The sequence below is a fragment of the Entelurus aequoreus genome, linkage group LG14 (assembly GCF_033978785.1).
Source record: "Entelurus aequoreus isolate RoL-2023_Sb linkage group LG14, RoL_Eaeq_v1.1, whole genome shotgun sequence".
In the NCBI taxonomy this organism is placed as follows: Eukaryota; Metazoa; Chordata; class Actinopteri; order Syngnathiformes; family Syngnathidae; genus Entelurus; species Entelurus aequoreus.
In genome coordinates, this window is record NC_084744.1 from 42,921,728 (window position 1) to 42,941,495 (window position 19,768).

Below are 19,768 nucleotides of genomic sequence, written 5' to 3' on the forward strand. Positions count from 1 at the left end.
CTTTTGCTGTAAATTAAGGCGACCTGGTTGGGAAAGTGGTTTAAAGCCGATAAATTCCAATAATTTGGAGCTGTATGAGCCTGCCAAGTGGTAAATTGTGTTATAATCCATAAACTGTATATATTCATCTGGAATCAATCAGTTTTTAAGCTGTGCTCCAAGTTAACAAGGGTCTGCTTTCATAGAAAAAGTAGTACAGTATAGCTTTAGGGAAGGGTTTATTGAAAAGCATAAAAAGAACCTGTGCAGCAAATCATACAGGGTCTAGTTATAAAACACATCATTAGCATACAGAAACAATGTCTATACAGTATGTATATTTACACTTACAGTACCATTTGTATTCCTCTCAAATGTATGTAATGCTTATTTACAAATAATCGGGTATAGAATATGTAGAGTACAAAAGAGATAAAATATAAAAAAATATTACAACATCCAGGAAGAACAAAGAAAAACTATACAATAGTTCTACTGATTCTTAAAGCTGAGAAAGTTATTGCATAGTGCTACTACATGAATGCAGTACCTTATTACAAAGGTCTTAAGGGGTGATCTTAGCGCTTGATAAAAGTCTTTTTAGTGCGAGGGACGAGGAAGACGCTGCCTTCGGTTGACTGCTGCAGTGAGAAGTCAGACGGGGAGATGGAGTTGCCGTCCTCGTCTCTCAGCACACTGAACACCTCCAGGTACAGGCTGTTCAGCCGCCTCTTCATCTCTCGAAGGCCGCTCATGTTACGCGACTTCTCACCCAGCAGGCGTTCTTTTTCCTCTTTGAGCGAGTCCAGGTCGTTCTCCAGCCCCACGATGTTCTCCATCTTGCGTTTGCGGCAGTTCTGTGCCGCCACTTTGTTCTTGCCGCGGCGGCGGATGTCTCGGACCAGGGCCAGCTGAGCCTCATTCAGTTGGTTCTTTGACATCAGCTCGTTGAAGTCATCTACAGGAAGATTTATGATCGTGTCCACAGTGAAAGGGATGTTGAGGGCCTTGGCTCTCTGCTCGTCTCGAGAGAGACGCACATCCGAGCTTCCCTTGCGCTTGTCTTTGGTGAAGGGCGGACAACTGTAGCCTGTCTCCTCGGCTGGATCCATATTCTCCAGTTTGGGCGGCTTGTCCTGGCTCTGAGGCTGGCCCACTAATGCAGACAGAGGCACTACATGCTGAACATTGTCAGGTTGGAAATTCAATGAGAACATCTCCGAGTAATCGGATTCTGCGCTGCCGGGGTTCTGGTCCATGTCTTCCATGTCGGAATCGCTGTAACCAAAACCTTCGTCTCCATACAGAGATTTTCCAGGTGAGCAAGTGTGAGGACTTGTACTTGAAGAGAGTCCCGAGTCTACGTCCGGCACTTCTGCAGAGAGGTTGTTTTTGCCCCGCATAAACGTGTCACCAGGCGACAGGCTGCACAGGCTTTGGACGTTGCACTCGTCTACTTCGGGGTCTGGCTGACCACCGCTCTCCTCCGACACGACAGGATAAAAACTGTCGCAATAACTATTATGGCTGAAAGGGTTTAACTGGGGGGCTTCTGGCTCGATTTGGCACAGGTTATCTGGCGGGGACATACTGGAAACCGAGCCTTCAAATGTGGTCATTGTTGGACACACGTTCAAATTGTTTTGTTCCTTGTCTACAAGATTGGACATTGGGTAATAAGGGTAGCTGGGATCCTGTGCTTCAGCACTGGTTGGAAGAGGGTAGGTTGCCGTTTCCAGTGGGTCCTCCATTTGCTGGGTCATACATTGCTGAGGAAAAAAAAGATTTTTAACAATGAAAACACCTTAATGCCAAACATTTTTAATGCTGTCAAATGTTTTTGTAATCAGATTAAATCACAGGTTAATACTGTTCTGCATAATTCAATTTAACTTATAAAGAGCACAAATGCAATTTTAATGTAAGAATGGAGCATGTATGGTCAAAATAAATTGTGTAAATCTGTGTTTATACATGATTAATGCAAAATTTTTCTGTCATTAATCACATGAGTTAACTTGTTTTTGACAGCCCTAATGTATTAAATAGAGTACAGGCCAAAAGGGCACGCCTTCTCATTCAATGTGTTGTCTTTATTGTCATGACTATTTACATTGTAGATTGTCACTGAAGGCATCAAAACTATGAATGAACACATGTGGAGTTATGTACTTAACAAAAAAAGGTTTGCACACTCTTGGCATTCTCTCGCTGATCTTCAAGAGGTAGTCACCTGAAATGGTTTTCACTTTACAGGACAGGTGTGCTTGAAGCTCATGGAGAGAATGCCAAGAGAGTGCAAAACAGTAATCAGAGCAAAGGGTGGCTATTTTAAAGAAACTAGAATACAAAACATGTTTTCATTTAGTTAGTTAGTACATAACTCCACATGTGTTCACTGATAGTTTTGATGTGACAATCTACAATGTAAATAGTCATGAAAATAAAGAAAACACATTGAATGAGAAGGCGTGTCCAGACTTTTGGCCTGTACTGTACCTTTTTTGCTTTTTGCATGATATTGGTATGTTCATATTTTGGGTGGACATTGGAAAGTTATCTCTGTTGTTTTTCCAGATAAAATCATGCTTTTTATTCCATCGTGCACTATCTAGATTTATTATAACTACTATCTTTAAACCACTTTACCAGAGTGCCCTCTGCTGAATCTGGTGGTGCACTGCCCCACTTGATCAGTATGCAAAATGTCAGTTTTAAGAGTAAATTTAAATTGGTGAGCTCTCACCTGACTATGGCAGCATTTATCTCTGAGAAGCCGAAAAGGTAGAATTATATTCTCTAATGCACATTTCAGACTTGCCAAGAGCCTGTCGGTACAAGTGACTGATGTGAAAACAAGTGGAAAAGCCTCACCCATTAATTACCCTGGGCTGCTATCTGTGATATCATACAGAAAGAAAACATAACGATTGCCACACTGCAGTTGTACTGCCTACACTAAGCTGCAAATGTGCATGCCAAAATCTTATGCAATCCAAGATGTGTGTACGTGCGTACCACCGGTGCACTCATGACTGAAGCCAATATTCAAAGCTCATACCTGCAGCTCAGGGAGAGACAGCAGCTCCATCCAGGCCTGCTCCAAATCAAGTGACATCCTCTGTGGCTGGGATGCTACCAGAGGAGCTGGCGAAAGCGTGAGTGGGGGCAAAGATGGCTGCTCGGGGGACATCATGACAGCGCTGCTGCTGCTACTGCAGCTGGCTGTAGTAACAGTTGCAGTTGTTTCCAGGCAGACTGAAGCATCCTATGAGGTAAAAACACTCGGTTATGGCCGTTTCACAAAGGCTGTGTCGAAGTTAATGATGTAAGACGTGGTTATGGCTTTCTTACCTTAGCTTCCTCTATAGGAAACGTCTCTGCGAGGAGTTGCAGGCATTCGTCAAATGACAAAGTCTCCGTATTCTCCTGTGTGAAGCTGACGTCCTGCAACAGATAGGTGATGTTATTAAGCCTTCAAAATGTTTTACGGTGGTTAGACCGCAGAACAAAAATTGCATGGCCACCGTTGCCACAAAGCAGCCACCTAGCAACCGCAAGGCCGCAGCCTATTAAAGGAGACGGGAGTAGCTCGGGCTTTTCATGCGTGAAAGCGTTCACATGCGGCTACCTGTGTCATCTCCAGAGGCGTGGCAGGAGCCTGAAGAGGGCGACTGGGCAAGATACGCGGCACGTACTCTCCCGTCTCTTCATCAAGCTGCAGCTGTGCCAGCAGGGCCTTCTCCTTCTCCTGGAGGAGGTGCAATCTCTTTTCCTCCGCCAGCTCCTGCTGCCTTTGCAGCTCATACTCCTTCTGACGGTGGCTGTAGTCGAACACCTCGCGCCTGGCGCCGAGATCGATGTCCTGCCTCCACAGTATGTCGATCTCGTCCATGTTCTGGGAAAAGAGGGTGCGTCGAGATTAAACGGTGCCTTCATACAGTGGGAAATAAGGGAAAGAAAACAATGCCAATTTGCCGAGAGCACGGCTTCACCTGCCACACCCTGTCCCTCGTTATTAGTTCACAGACAGCAACGCCGGTATTAATGTCAAGTGGGAGAAGGTGCATGAATAATGGATGGACTTGCCACCGCACATACTTGAGTCCTCCCTCGATGCTATGCTCTTTGTCGCCCATTATGTTCTCGAACACTGAAGTAATCATTCACTCATAAAATGACTCACTCACATCGTTTCAACTCTTCAGAAGTTGAACCGCCATTGTGCTTGACGTTACATGAGAGTTGAGTAACTCACCAGACCTCAGCTCATTTAGCAACAGAAAGATTTGTGTTGTGCTTTTGCTTTTTATTTATTTTTGTTTGCCACTACTGAAGCATTCCAAAAAGGTGTGACGATGATAGGGATATAACGATTTGAAAATTTCATATCACGATTATGGAGACTAAAATGATCAATGTTATCATTATCGCGCAGTATTGTTGAAATTGTTTAAAAAGTACTTACACACACTGAAATCTTTAGATTAAAAAAAAAAAAAAAAACTATAATAGATAAACCCACTGTTAGAAAGCCCACTATTTAGAATGTTGTGTTTTTTATGCTTCACTGATAAATGTTCTGGCCGGCGTTGTGGTGTCCTAAGTTCAGCGGTCGTTAAAGACACCTCCATCTCCTGTTCTTTGGAGTATAGAACGATAACTTTGTTCTAAGAGAGCACAGCTTATAGGTTCAACGTACATAACTTAATAGCTTAGTTGTTCGAAAAGCAATGTGCTTATAAAAGTTTAGATAGGAGTATGTCGTTTCTTAATGGGGAAAGATGTTAATGTCTTTTGTTTTCATGTTGGAATTTAAGCTAGCAGTCTAGGTTTATCAAACTTTGGCTAACAATCACGGTTTTTTGATCATTTTAATTGAAAAAAGGTAATACCAACCTTTGAGAAGTTTATAAAACATAGTCAATGCGTATTTTGGGAAAATGTGTCGAAGTAAGAATTTTTCTGATTGCCATACCCTTTATTCATTACCTACATTAAACATAACACGGTTCGCGGCACCCTCACACTACCGTTTTCATCTGCACTCTATTGCAGCGGCCGTTCAGAAACTATGATTGCATATTTTATGTTCCGGGCACTCCATGCGATTCAGATTCTATCAATTTTTATAGCTTACACTCAAAAGATTAATTGAAGCAACATAATATAAACCAAAATATTTGTTCAAATCAAATGAAAGGATTTAATCGTTGCAGCCCTATTAGCAGACTAAAGCAGAATATGAATTTAACAGTATTTTGTTTTGATTATATTACAGTTACGAATGTGTGGTCCATTCAGTCGACTGCCTTCAACAATCATCCCCTGCAACTTAAATACTAAACATCTAGAGCCCTATGACATCAAATTCTGTATTCTAAATGTTACCTTTTACACTTTACCACCATACTGTGTGCTTTTTATGTAATATATAAAATGTGATAAAATACCCGTTAATTAAATGCAAAAATCCTTTAATTTTTGATGCAATGCATCCTTGGAGAATTTTGACAAGTATTTAAGTTGAAGCATTTATGCAAAAAGTGAGTATGTAAGCTTATTTTCTGACGCATTTTATTTTCCACAGCGGTCATTTCGCCTGACACTGATTATTTTTAGTATTAATAGTTTCTAATAATAACTTACCAATGACAATGTTTAAGACGCTACAATTCCTCTCATCCACAACAACTCAAGCAGATTAGATGTATTGTAGTTTGTTCACAGACTTAGTTTCAATAGGCCATTTCGACATTTGGTTTGTTTTAAACATGTTTTCCCCAGACAAAATATTACTTCTCCTCACAATAACAGCAGCATTTCAGCCACATTTAGGTCAATGTTCGTGATTTCCTCATTCAACTGTAGTTTACGTTTTTATCGGCCAATCCGTGATTCCGTCCAGGATTCTGTTTGTGCGGAAATCCTAGGGTCTTACACACTCGTTACATGCTGTTTCATTTTGACTATTTTGTTTTGTTTGCGCAGCAGTTAACTTCTTTTTACACTTGCAGTGTAAAAAGGCATGGTTTATCACGTTAACTACCTTCAAAAACACTCACACTCCACTTTGTTAAACTGTTAAACTCTACACATGCGGTATAAATCATGAGTACATTTTAGTTTCAATTACTCGGATCATACGGCGGTTAACTTCTGATTATTAAGAAAGTTACAAATTGTGATTCATTAAGTCGTTCTTCTCCTTCTCTGTCCTGTTGTTTCCCCAAGACGGTTTATACATTTGTGGAGCAGTTGACAATGTTTAAAAGTTTTACACCGGAACATTTTCCATTATTTCAAATGGGAGGAAAAGTTTTGAATTACAAACTCTAATAAGTTAACAATCTTGTATTCAAAAAATGTTGTTTCCTTAAGTCTACACTCCGTAGATGACATTATTTAAATAGGTGGTATCATTTCACCAGATGATAACAACAATCTTGTATTAAAACAATTTTGTTTCCTTGAATTTACACTCCGTAGATGACATTATTTAAATATATGGTATCATTTCACCAGATGACTGTTTGTAGCTCATCAAGCTGCCAACTTTATGTATTCCTCTGTGTAATGTTTACACATGAATATGTACTGGACAACACTCAAAGATAAAATATTTAAAGAAAAATTGCATTTTTCAGCAAGGAAAATTGAAAATAAAACTCACTGCACTCTTCTTTGAGTTCATAACTAGAACTTATTTACAGAAGGACGCCATTTCCCAATACCCTCAGAATGTTGCACAAACCCAAGATCCATGGAAATGTTTATGCAGTATGATTTATACATTTGTGTAGCTTTCAGACATATCTTAAAAGTTGGGACCAGGAGTGAGACTCTTAGCCCAGAGCTGAACCAATTACTGTGTATCCAGTTAAGCACACCCACTCTTGCCTGGGTGTTGCATCAGTGGCCTGAAAGATGACAAGATTACCGCCCGTTGAGAATGACATTGGGCCGCAATCGGGCGGCTGATCACACCACCAGACATAATGGCGGCTTGTTTAAAAAGGAATGAGGAAGAGCTTAAAAAGTCTATGTCGGAGGTTAAAACACAGTTTCTGCTAGCCTTTATTTCATGGTACAAGTCAAATGAGCAACTTCTCATGTTTGACATAGGTTCCTTTTACCGCCATGATACATAATGTGGTTATATTTGGTGAATACTTTTCATTTAAGGTGTGGGTAAACTATAGTCAGCTCAATTACGAAAAACAGCGTCAACAAGTCTGAGTTGGCACCATACCAAGGAAGTAGTCCAATAAATAAGGCCTATTTCCTTTTCTCAACAGCCCGCATTGTGTTTGTGCTGTATATAACACAAACAGCATGTCTTCATCAGACCACCACTACCAGACCACACTTCTCCTAAAGGGAACATAAGTTTCAACCATTTCTAAACGCATTATAAGAAGACTTCACACTTCAACACAAACTGGGTGAGAGTTGACAAAGTGTTTGCTGTCTGGGTTGTTCATTGAACTGCTCTTTTACAGGGCTGTCTCTCAAAACAACAACAAGGGCCTCAAAGGGGCCTGAGTTTGTCTTGTTTTATCCTACGTCAATGGACACGCACTCTTGACCCTGGACGATGGAGCGCACACATTCCAAAACGGCCCAGAGTGAGAGTACACTCATCCTTACACATTTGTAGGACGTTACTTATTCACAATATTCATAGCCACTCTTGTCTTGGGGTTAGCCACAGAATTAGGAACGCCTGCTCGGTGCAGAAAGATGTACAAATCAGGGGTACCCAAATGTTTTCCACCAAGGGCCGCATACTGGAGAAGTCAAAGGATATTTGATGATTGATGTTTGATATTTTTAATTTGGTGGAATGGCTTTTTAAAATGGTTATGTCTTTGAAGACAAAGCTTTGTATTATTGTGTGAGTGTTCCAAAGCATTCATACATATGTTTTTTTTACACCAAAATTAATCTATTTATTATTATTATTATTATTAGTCTCCAAATGAAACGCTTTTCCCGAAATTCCCAATTCCCATTGAAAAGAATGGGACATTCTTCAAAGTTCCGCAACTTCCACATTTTTCATTTGATTCTAACTGTTCCAACTTCAAAATATTCAGCCCGTTCAGGAATTGTGTGCTCTACTTCAACAATTCTAAAAAAAAAAAAAAAAATCCCGGATTTCCCATAATTATTTTTTATTTTATTTTTTTGCATTTTTCCCCATTCAAAATGAATAGGCCATTTTTCAAACTTCCACAATTCCCACATTCTTCAGACCATTCCACCTTTAACACATCCCACCATTCAAGAAATTCACACTACACTTTTTCCAAGTTCAGAAAAATTCCCGAAATTCCCTAATACCATTTCTACTTCAACATTTCTTGCCCGATTTAAACAATTCTAACACCGACCAATTCAGCTCATTCAGGACATTCATGCCCCTAGTCATTTTCCAAAAAGTCTTCTTTTCCCAAAATTTCCAGGAAATTCCCAATGAAATGAATGGGACATTTTTCCAAGTTGCACAATTCCCACATTTTTCAACCTATTCAAACCATCCCAACATCAACACATTCCACTCATCCTGGACATTCAAACTAACACCTTCCCAAGTTCCAAACCAAATTCCCGTTGTCCTGGAAATTCAAACTCTTCAACATTCAAACCATTCCAACATCAACACATTCCACTCATCCTGGACATTCAAACTAACACCTTCCCAAGTTCCAAACCAAATTCCCGTTGTCCTGGAAATTCAAACTCTTCAACATTCAAACCATTCCAACATCAACACATTCCACTCATCCTGGACATTCAAACTAACACCTTCCCAAGTTCCAAACCAAATTACCGTTTTCCTGGAAATTCAAACTCTTCAACATTCAAACCATTCCAACATCAACACATTCCACTCATCCTGGACATTCAAACTAACACTTTCCCAAGTTCCAAACCAAATTCCTGTTGTCCTGGAAATTCAAACTCTTCAACATTCAAACCATTCCAACATCAACACATTCCACTAATCCCGGACATTCAAACTAGCACTTTGCCAAGTTCCAAACCAAATTCCCGTTTTCCTGGAAATTCAAACTGTTCAACATTCAAACCATTCCAACATCAACACATTCCACTCATCCCGGACATTCAACTAACACTTTGCCAAGTTCCAAACCAAATTCCCGTTTTCCTGGAAATTCAAACTGTTCAACATTCAAACCATTCCAACAGCAACACATTCCACTCATCCTGGACATTCAAACTAACACTTTCCCAAATTCCAAACCAAATTCCCGTTGTCCTGGAAATTCAAACTGTTCAACATTCAAACCATTCCAACATCAACACATTCCACTCATTCTGGACATTCAAACTAACACTTTCCCAAGTTCCAAACCAAATTCCCATTGTCCTGGAAATTCAAACTCTTCAACATTGAAACATCAACACATTTCACTAATCCTGGACATTCAAACTGACACTTTGCCAAGTTCCAAACCAAATTCCCGTCGTCCTGGAAATTCACACTCTTTGACATTCAAACCATTCCAACATCAACACATTCCACTACTCCTGGACATTCAAACTAACACTTTGCCAAGTTCCAAACCAAATTCCTGTCGTCCTGGAAATTCCAACTCTTCAACATTCAAACCATTCCCACATTCTAACCATTTCAGCGTTTTAACGATTCCAACATTTAAACCATTTCTACATTCATCCTACTTACCATTAGCATTTCAGTTCAGCGTCAGCTCTTCAACATTCAAACCATTCCAACATTCAAACTATTCTTACATTCTGTCAGCATTTCACTTCAACATTGGAGCATTCACAATTCCTGAAGGAATAGTTCTTAATATACATTGTTTTCATTTTATCATTATTTATGTCATTTTCTTATACAATGTGGCTCAAAAAGTAAACAGTATAAGTTTCATAAACTCAATTGGATCTCATTGGATCTCTGTGCCTAATGTTATGTCCGGTGAAAGTGAAGGTGGGCATGTTCTAGCATGTTCCACTCAAAGCATTGTATTTTCTTTATTGCTCCCGACCTCTGTTATCTAGCAAAGTGTTTGAATATTATTGCTGGTATATTATTTGTTTACGGAAACATAAACCGAGTGGCGTTTTAGCTGAAAGTCTGGTTGTAACTGGTTCCGCCTCCTTGGTGTGTCAGATAGGAGATCACATGTCTGCTGGTAAGTAGCAGGAAAAACAACACGCAGCTTCTTTTATTTCCACTAACTGAACGACATGACGGCTTTACACAATAAAACAGAAGTAAAATGTTATTTTAAACAACAAAGCAAACCAAAAATATTATCATTCTCAACTTCCTGTCGAGGAAAATACGTCACAACTTAATGACTAGCCAAACAGGAGGAAATCGTTTTAATTCTACATTGTGACGTACAGTATTGTTAGTATTAGTTAGACACAATATCCCAAGTAAATATCTGAATGGTATCACACTTGTCATTTTAAACAACCTGCCGGTTTATGTACCTGATGGCCGGAATGCATCATCTCCATTTCCATCATCGCGGAAGTCTGCTGCGCGGCTAACACAGGACTGAAAACGGTCAAAATTGTTCCGTTTTCTGGGTCTCGATGGGGGAGAAAGATAATCCGTGTCGGTGTGTGAATTGTGGGAAAAATATTGCTTCCTCCTATCCAACCAACAGTACGAGAAATTGAAGCCCTGCCTACCAAACGTCTGCTCCCGGGTCGTTCCCCGCCCCCTTTCAGCCGGTCTATGAGGCGTGTGGGCCGGCCTGAGCTCGCTACTTAACCCGCTGTTTACCGGATGATTTTTTTTTTTTAACAGCAGTTTTCATTAATATATCTGCTTAATGGTAACGACGTCACTATCCACCATCCATCTATTTTCTACCGATTGTCCCTCTCCTGGTCGCAGGGCTGGAGCTTATCCCAGCTGCACTTGGGCGGAAGGCAGGGTACACCCTGGACAAGTCGCCATCTCATCGCAGACTATCAGTTACATGATATGTAATTATGAAACATTGTCACTTTCAAAATTAGAGCTCTGGCGTTGCTTGTTCCACAGTGACCCCTGCTGGTCGGTCAAGGGAAGCCCTGGCACACTAGTAAGTCCCATAAGCATGTTCAGGTTGCATCATATGTGCAACCGCTTCACTTTTTCCACATTTTGTTATATTACAGCCTTATTCCAAAATGGAATAAGTTATTTTTTGTCCTCAACATTTTTTTTGCAGTCAGTCCCATTCAAGAGCAGACAAACATTACAGGGAGACAGAACAGGATCGCTGACGGGTCTGCCAACTTCCGGCGCCCCTTACAAAAAAGGTGAGAAACAGGTAAACGCTGGGGTCTAAGTCTAAGCCTGGGTCCCTGGAGAGGTGGTCCAGGCTGAGGCCAGTCTGTTTATCCAATCCGTGGTCTATTTAAAATGCCATCCATCCATCCATATCCTCTCAGGGTTGCGGGGGTGGCTGGAGCATATCCCAGCTGCATTCAGGCAGAAGGAGGGGAACACCCTGGCAAGTCGCCACCTAAATCTTGTATTATTAAATATGACACAAATTTTCTTGGTCACCTGTAACTCAAAGCTAAGATGTGGACTTTTGTTCAGCTAATTTAGCGTAATTGGAATGGTTTGAGCATTTTTTTATGGACAAAATGTATCAAGAGTGGCCCCAACATCGTATTTTGTGTCTGCATGCAGCCCTCGGTGTAAAAAGACCTACAGTCAGTGCGCTGGCAGTTCTATCTTAAATGTCCCCCAGGGCGGGGCCCCTTTTCCCCCCGCCGTTAGCACTTACTCCTCTCGCTTGACTATGTTGTAAATAAGATAGAATTTATGTTATCAACCTTCTTTTTTCTTTTTAATGTGTTACTGTTGTCAGACGTGGATGACCTGGACTCTTCAAGGCCGTTCAGACCAAAAGACTACTAATATTTAGAAAAATAATAGCCTTGAGCCTCTTTCTCTCTTATGCTTTTTTATCTTTATTTGATTATACTCACAGTATGCAGAAAGTTCTTGTTTCGTATTGCTCTTGTATATTGTGTGTGTATTTCAATAAAATAAGAAACTGCTCGCTTGATGCAAACATAACAAAAAATCCCATGCTACAGACTTAGCTTCCCAACGACAATTTTTTACGAGCATTTAACAGATTATATTTTACCAGATTAGGTTAAGCATCAAACAATATTTGCATAATGGAAGTATTTCCCCAACTCTGTAGAAACAAAGTAATTCAGATTTTATTTTTTTCAGATTCAGATTAGCTTTATTTTGAACATAATATACAGTTTCCAAATGATGCATCATATTCTTATGTCCAAAAAGAAGCAACATTTCACATTTCACACATTACAAATCAGTGCAGTGTTAACACAACAATTTTCTTCCTAACCACTCATTTATGATTAGATAAATAATATATTTTTCGCCCTCAATATTTTTAGCAACATTATTGTTCTCTGTACTTTGTAAACACTTGTCGTTTAAACAGTTTCTTAAAGTGGATAATGTTAGTGCATTGTTTCACTTCTTTACTTAATCCATCCCATAATTTAATTCCACATACAGATATGCTAAAAAGTCTTTTTTGTTGTACGTTTATAAATGTTTCGGGTTAGATTGTTCTTTAAGGTCAGATTTCTCTTCTGTGTTGTACATTTTTGGGTAGCATGTTATAGTTTGCTTTGTGCATCATTTTGTCTCTGTGCAAATTCACCAAATCACTGAATTTCAATGGACACTGAATGGCAAATTTTTTCCCCAATTTATACAGTAGTGTTTTTAGCGCCCCCTAGAGGGCCATCAAAGAATTATTGTAATAGTTGTAATACACTTCTCCATCGCTTGTGGCAGTAATGCGCCAGCTCAAACAATCAGAAGAAGTTTGGAGCAAAAGTCATAAAGAGTTGAGACTGTTGCTGTTTACTATTCACATAAACTAAGAGCAACTTCTGACAAGGAAACGTTCAAACCTGCTTAAAGATTTTAATTTGGGGGTTATAAAGCTCTATTTTCATTGACACTTATGGACAGTTTATTTAAGAAACATATTATTTACTATTATATATATATATATTATTTACATTGTAGATTGTCACTGAAGACATCAAAGCTATGAATGAACTCATGTGGAGTTATGTACTTAACAAAAAAAAAGGTGAAATAACTGAAAACATGTTTTATATTCTAGTTTCTTCAAAATAGCCACCCTTTGCTCTGATTACATTTTCGCACACTCTTGGCATTCTCTCAATGAGCTTCAAGAGGTAGTCGCCTGGTATGGTTTTCACTTCACAGGTGTGCTTGAAGCTCATCGTGAGAATGCCAAGAGTGTGCAAAGCAGTAATCAGAGCAAAGGGTGGCTATTTTGAAGAAACTAGAATATAAAACATGTTTTCAGTTATTCCTTTTTTTGTTAAGTACATAACTCCACATGTGTTCATTCTAGGGTTGTACGGTATACCTGTATTAGTATATTACCGCAAATGCAATTTTTTCGTGGTCCGCTTTATTTAGAAAAAACTATCGAAATATATTTTGGTACAGGTACCGGTACCAAAATATTGGTACCATGAATTGATTAACGTGGACCCCGACTTAAACAAGTTGAAAACTTATTCGGGTGTTACCATTTAGTGGTCAATTGTACAGAATATGTACTGTACTGTGCAATCTACTAATAAAAGTTTCAATCAATCAATCAATGGTATTGGGACATCACTAGTTTGTTCATAGTTTTGATGCCTTCAGTGACAATCTACAATGTAAATAGTCATGAAAATAAAGAAAACGCATTGAATTTTGAACTTTTGGCCTGTACCGTATATACCTTACATAGGTATCTATTTTTTTAACCAGAAATCACTAAAATATATATTTTAATATAGTTTATTTTCCATCAGTTTTTTGGAGTCCGTTTCTTTTGCAGAATATTGGATTAGTATTAATTTTGTAATCAACCTGATCCAACATCAACTGTGTGGAGTTGTCTGTGTAAAGCAGTCCTTCTCAATTAGGTGGGCGGGCCCCCTTGGGGGGTACACAGTGCAAAGCCAAGGTTTGACCTTGGGGATCATGTTTTGTTTTTTTTCCGTAGCAGAATATGACGAAGGGTATGACACCCTCGGCTTCACTGTAACCACTGTGGGAGACGAGGAAAGGCAGGTGTCTTGTTTCCTTTAATTGTCAATAAACTTACAATGTTATGCAGAGGTATAGTTATAACAATTTTATAGACAAATTATACTATTTATTGTAACGATGGAAAGTGGGGGGGCTTTAAATATTTTCTCCTCCCTAGGGGCGGCCATAACAAAAAATAATTGAGAAGCACTGGTGTAAAGCGTATACGTATGTATTCATAGATATGTGTTATAATTGTATATAGAAAAATATGTGTGTCTTACTATATACTGATGTATGTGCTTTGAGATAAGAGGCTAAGATATACGATATTATAAATATTTATGATATGAGATATATATTATATGATATACTGAACAAACTATAAACACAACACCTGTGTTTTTGCTCCCATTTTTCATGAGTTGAACTCAAAGATCTACAACTTTTACTATATACACAAAAGACCTATACCTCTTAAATATTCTTCACAAATCTTTTATTGTGGGCAGGCTAAGGCACACCTGTGCAATAATCATGCTGTTAAATCAGCATCTTGATATGCCACACCTGTGAGGTGAGACGGATTATCTTGGCAAAGAAGAAATGCTCAATAACACAGATTTAGACAGATTTGTGAACAATGTTTGGGAGGAATAGGTCTTTTGTGTTTATAGAAACATTTTTGGATTTTTGAGTTCAACTCATGGAAAATGAGAGCAAAAACAAAAGTGTTGCGTTTATATTTTTGTTTAGTGTATAGTATATCATATTTTAAGTATGTGTGGTTATATATGTGTCTATATTTGTATATGTAAATAAAGACCGACTGCTGTTGTACAGTATACTGAGATAAAATAATGCTTAAAGGTCAAAATGTTTGGTTTTATTTTGAAATGCCTTATAGTTGTATGTTGTTGTTTTTTCCGCTGGATATGTGTGTGAGAAACTGAAACTGAATTCTCATGAAGTCCCTGTCTTGTAATTAAAAACAATCTGTCAGGACCTTTATTTTTGACTAACATGTGAAAAAATGACATTCAATCTTTGTTCTGTCTAGTGTGGTAGGATCCAGGTTGGCATATTTTTATTCTTAAGCTTATTTTGGACTGAACAGGAAGTCACTGTATGTTTAACTCAACAAGAGCTATGTTAATCGTTTTAATGACATTATTTTCATTATTATTTGATGTATTTGACTTGTTTTACAACTGGTTTGTGTTATGTGCACGCTCAAACTAATTTCTAACATGAAAACAAATCTAGCTATTTCAACTGGCATCATCTAACGCTTGTGTATATCAAGCTATATGGAGACTTTATCAGATGAGAAAAATGCATTTTTGTTTAGATAATACCCAGTCAAATCTTGAAATATGGGATCCATTATTTTTTAACTATTAAAGGCCTACTGAAAGCCACTACTACCGACCACGCAGTCTGATAGTTTATATATCAATGATGAAATCTTAACATTGCAACACATGCCAATACGGCCGGGTTTACTTATAAAGTGCAATTTTAAATTTCCCGGGGAACTTCCGATTCAAAACGCCTTTGGAGGATGACGTATGCGCGTGACGTCGCGAGGTCCACGGAAGTGTTTGGACCCTTTTGGACACAATACACAGAGCTCTGTTTTCTTCGACAAAATTCCACAGTATTCTGGACATCTGTGTTGGTGAATCTTTTGCAATTTGTTTAATGAACAATGGAGGCTGCAAAGAAGAACGTTGTAGGGGGGATCGGTGTATGCGGCTGGCTGTAGCAACGGCGAACTCACCTTGACTTCCTACGTCTCCGGGCCGCCGACCGCATCGTCGATCGCTGGAACGCAGGTGAGTTGGTGTTAATGAGCAGAGGAGGGCTGGCTGGCGTAGGTGGAGCGCTAATGTTTTTATCATAGCTCTGACGAGGTCCCGTTGTTAAGTTAGCGTCGTTAGCAACAGCATTGCTAGGCTTCGACAGGCGTCGAATACACATTAACCATGTATTTACATGTCCAGTGTTTGGTCTCCTGATAGAAGTATTGTTGATCTTCTGTCTATCCTTCCAGTCAGGGATTTATTTTTTTTGTTTCTATCTGCATTTGAGACAGATGCTATCACGTTAGCTCATGCTAAAGAGCTTCGTCGATGTATTGTCGTGGAGATAAAAGTCACTGTTAATGTCCATTTCGCCTTCTCGACTCTCATTTTCAAGAGGATATAGTATCCGAGGTGGTTTAATATACAAATCCGTGATCCACAATAGAAAAAGGAGAGAGTGTGGATTCCAATGAGCCAGCTTGTACCTAAGTTACGGTCAGAGCGAAAAAAGATATCTCTTGAACTGCATTCTAGTCCGTCACTCTAACGTTCCTCATCCACGAATCTTTCATCCTCGCTCAAATTAAGATTAAAGTACCAATGATTGTCACACACACACTTAGATGTGGTGAAATTTGTCCTCTGCATTTGTCCCATCCCCTTGGGGAGCAGTAGGCAGCAGCGGCGCCGCGCCCGGGAATCATTTTGGTGATTTAACCCCCAACTCCAACCCTTTGTTGCTGAGTGCCAAGCAGGGAGGTTATGGGTCCCATTTTTATAGTCTTTGGTATGACTCGGCTGGGATTTGAACTCCAACCTAATGGGGTAATCGTCACTTTCTCGCTCCTAATATCTCTCGCTCCATTGTAAACAACGGGGAATTGTGAGCAGCACTACCGCCTGTGACGTCACGCTACTTCCGGTAGGGGCAAGGTTTTTTTTATCAGCGAGCAAAAGTTGCGAACTTTATCGTCGATTTTCTCTACTAAATCCTTTCAGCAAAAATATGGCAATATCGCGAAAAGATCAAGTATGACACATAGAATGGATCTGCTATTCCCGTTTAAATAAAAAAAATTCATTCCAGTAGGCCTTTAAGATAATTTAAAATAGGACTCTTTCTTCTTTGTGGTGAAGAATGGCTACTGTGTGGTTGTCAAGTTGCAAGATGTAATGCAAGTGCAAGGCACTGTAGTTTTAGTTAATTTATTGAGTATGTCATAGTCAATTCCATATCATACATTTAGTACATAATATACATACATATCTCCAGAGAACAGTTTTGTACTCAATGGCAATATTATTATTTCACAAAAAAAGAAAATGTAATTAAATTATACATATCTCAAAAGGGTAATGGGAAAAAATATAAACGTTTTGAATCTCAGCTCTTTTACATAGTTAACTTTAACTACCGTATTTTCCGGACCATAGGGTGCACCGGATTATAAGGAGCGCTGCCGATGAGCGAGTCTAGTCAGGTCTATTTTCATACAAAATGCTTTATTATAGGGCGCATTAAAGAGGTCATATTTATTTATTTTTTTTCTAAATTCTGAAAGACTTCCTTGTGGTCTACATAACATGTAATGGTGGTTATTTGGTCAAAATGTTGCATAGATGATGTTTTACAGATCATCTTCAAGTCGCTTTCTGACAGTCTCTTCAGGATGCGCCGTTTTGTGGGCGGTCTTATTTACGTGCCTCCACTTGGACAGCGTCTTCTCCCCGTCATCTTTGTTGTAGCGGTGTAGCGTGCAAGGATGGGAGTGGAAGAAGTGTCAAAAGATGTAGCTAACTGTTTTAATAACATTCAGACTTTACTTCAATCAATAACAGAGCAGCATCTCCTCATCAGGAAACAACAACAACGCCGGAAATGTGTCCCGTTAAAAACCGTACGTCCGGAACTCTCTAATAACTAAAGTTCCTTGGGTGAATTATGTAAACTCACTACACCGGCATTTTTTAGCGCTTTCATGGTGAGTTTACTGACAGATATAAGTAAGAACTTTACACTACTTTATATTAGAAATGGCAACAGCGGAGGATGAATGTCCCATATCAAGAAGATAGAGGAAAAGAAGAAGCTTATCGACTACAAAGGCAGACGCATGCAATTTTTCAGGACTTATGCAGATCCCAAATACAGATAAGCAGGTACCAGAAGGTAAGGAAAGTTGCTTTTGCATAATATTGCGAAACAAAACACCAGATAATATGTCTTACCTTAAACACACACCATAATAATACTTGTACGTTGAAGTACAGTACAATCCATCAAGCGGTGCGGCTTCACAGCTTACCAAAGTCGTACTAAAACATTTTGATAGATTTTTGAGCGCTGTGTGTAATGTTCTATATTTTAAATGGAATATAGAACATTTTGGTGTTGTTTACTTGAGTCATAGTGCAGTCTACACGTATATCTTATGTGTGACTGCCATCTACTGGTCACACTTATCATTTCACCATGAACCAGATAAAATAGCTTTGAGGTCGGTAAGCACAACTAAAATTATTCCGTACATTAGGGGCACCGGGTTATAAGGAGCACTGTCGAGTTTTGAGAAAATTAAAGGATTTTAGGTGCACCTTATAGTCCGAAAAATACGATAATAACATCCAGTTTCCTCTTAACCACATTTTGTCACCTTTATCTGGATATACATAACTCGATTTGCTCAGATTTATGTGTTTTCAGTAACTCAATATATCATAAAGTACATTCATACTCACATTCAAAACAAGCCTAGACCTCACTATACTGAACAAAAATACTAGATTTGTACAATTTCTTCAAATCCTCAATGTTTGCAGAGTGTTTGATTTCGTCACTCAGGCTGTTCCATATTCTCATCCCACAGACTGAGACACAAAAACTTTTCCTTGAGGTAAGTGCTAAAGCGTTTTCATATGTTGCCGTTCCTCTGAGGTTATACCCCGCATCTCTTTCGATGAATGAATTTTGAATATTTGCAGGCAACTGATAACTTATTGCTTTGAACTTGATAATCCCTTTTACATATTCTACCAAATCAGGAAACTAACAGTTTTGACCTTTTTTTTTTTTCTTTTTTTTTTTTGTTGTCCTGTCCAGCTTCTCAGGCAAATCATATAATAGATGTAGATGCTCATATCGGCTGTTCAGATTTACTTTACAAAAGAGAAGTGTAGGATACTTCTCTTGTTGCTTTATTTGTATTTGACTTTATTAAATGTATCTATATTATCATTTGGTGCAGCCGGGCCGGAGCAGGAGGGGATAGAAAGAGAAAAAAAGGAAGACAGAGGGGGGAATTGTGGGGACAAGAGGGGGATTAGACAGAGAGACAAAAACAACAACAGCAAACACAACAACAACAACAATAGAGCAACATCAGCAAATACGACAGTTTTGACCTTAAAAATGAGCTATTTGTGTGGTCCTTGAACCACACGTTATGGATCATTCTATAGTTCCCGTTTTTGTAAGATTGTTAAGGGATGTGTGTTGGTTTTATATTTATTTTCCTAAAGTTCTGCACAGTAACTTAAGTAAGGATAAATTAGTGAATAGTATAGTTGTAAAATGTTGTTATTGTTTTATTTATTATTATTAAAGGCTGTGATGCAGGGGATGGTAATGATAAGTGATGATTACAATAACGACACATATTGTTTCTGTTATAGTCATTAATTTTGTGTGTTGTTTGATGTTTTTAATCACTGTTATTATTATCATTGAAAATGTTGCTATTAGTTGTTTGGTTTTCCTTTTTTTATTGCATTTAATAAATATAGTATTTATATGTACTCTCAATTGCTTCGTAAATTATAAGTATTGTACAGCTGGGATTGGGTTGCTCTATTTTCT

General features: G+C 38.8%; 1 protein-coding gene across 1 annotated transcript; it reads right to left on the minus strand.

Annotated features, from left to right (window-relative positions):
* Positions 1-201: 201 nt before the first annotated feature.
* On the minus strand, positions 202-10,721 carry nfe2l2a (nfe2 like bZIP transcription factor 2a). The gene is made up of 5 exons (XM_062069933.1): positions 10,477-10,721; positions 3,611-3,877; positions 3,334-3,426; positions 3,041-3,247; positions 202-1,748 (listed from the first exon to the last, which is right to left on the minus strand). Exons 1-5 carry the CDS (start codon positions 10,510-10,512, stop codon positions 558-560), a joined length of 1,794 nt encoding a protein of 597 aa, XP_061925917.1. The 5' UTR covers positions 10,513-10,721; the 3' UTR covers positions 202-557.
* Positions 10,722-19,768: the final 9,047 nt, after the last annotated feature.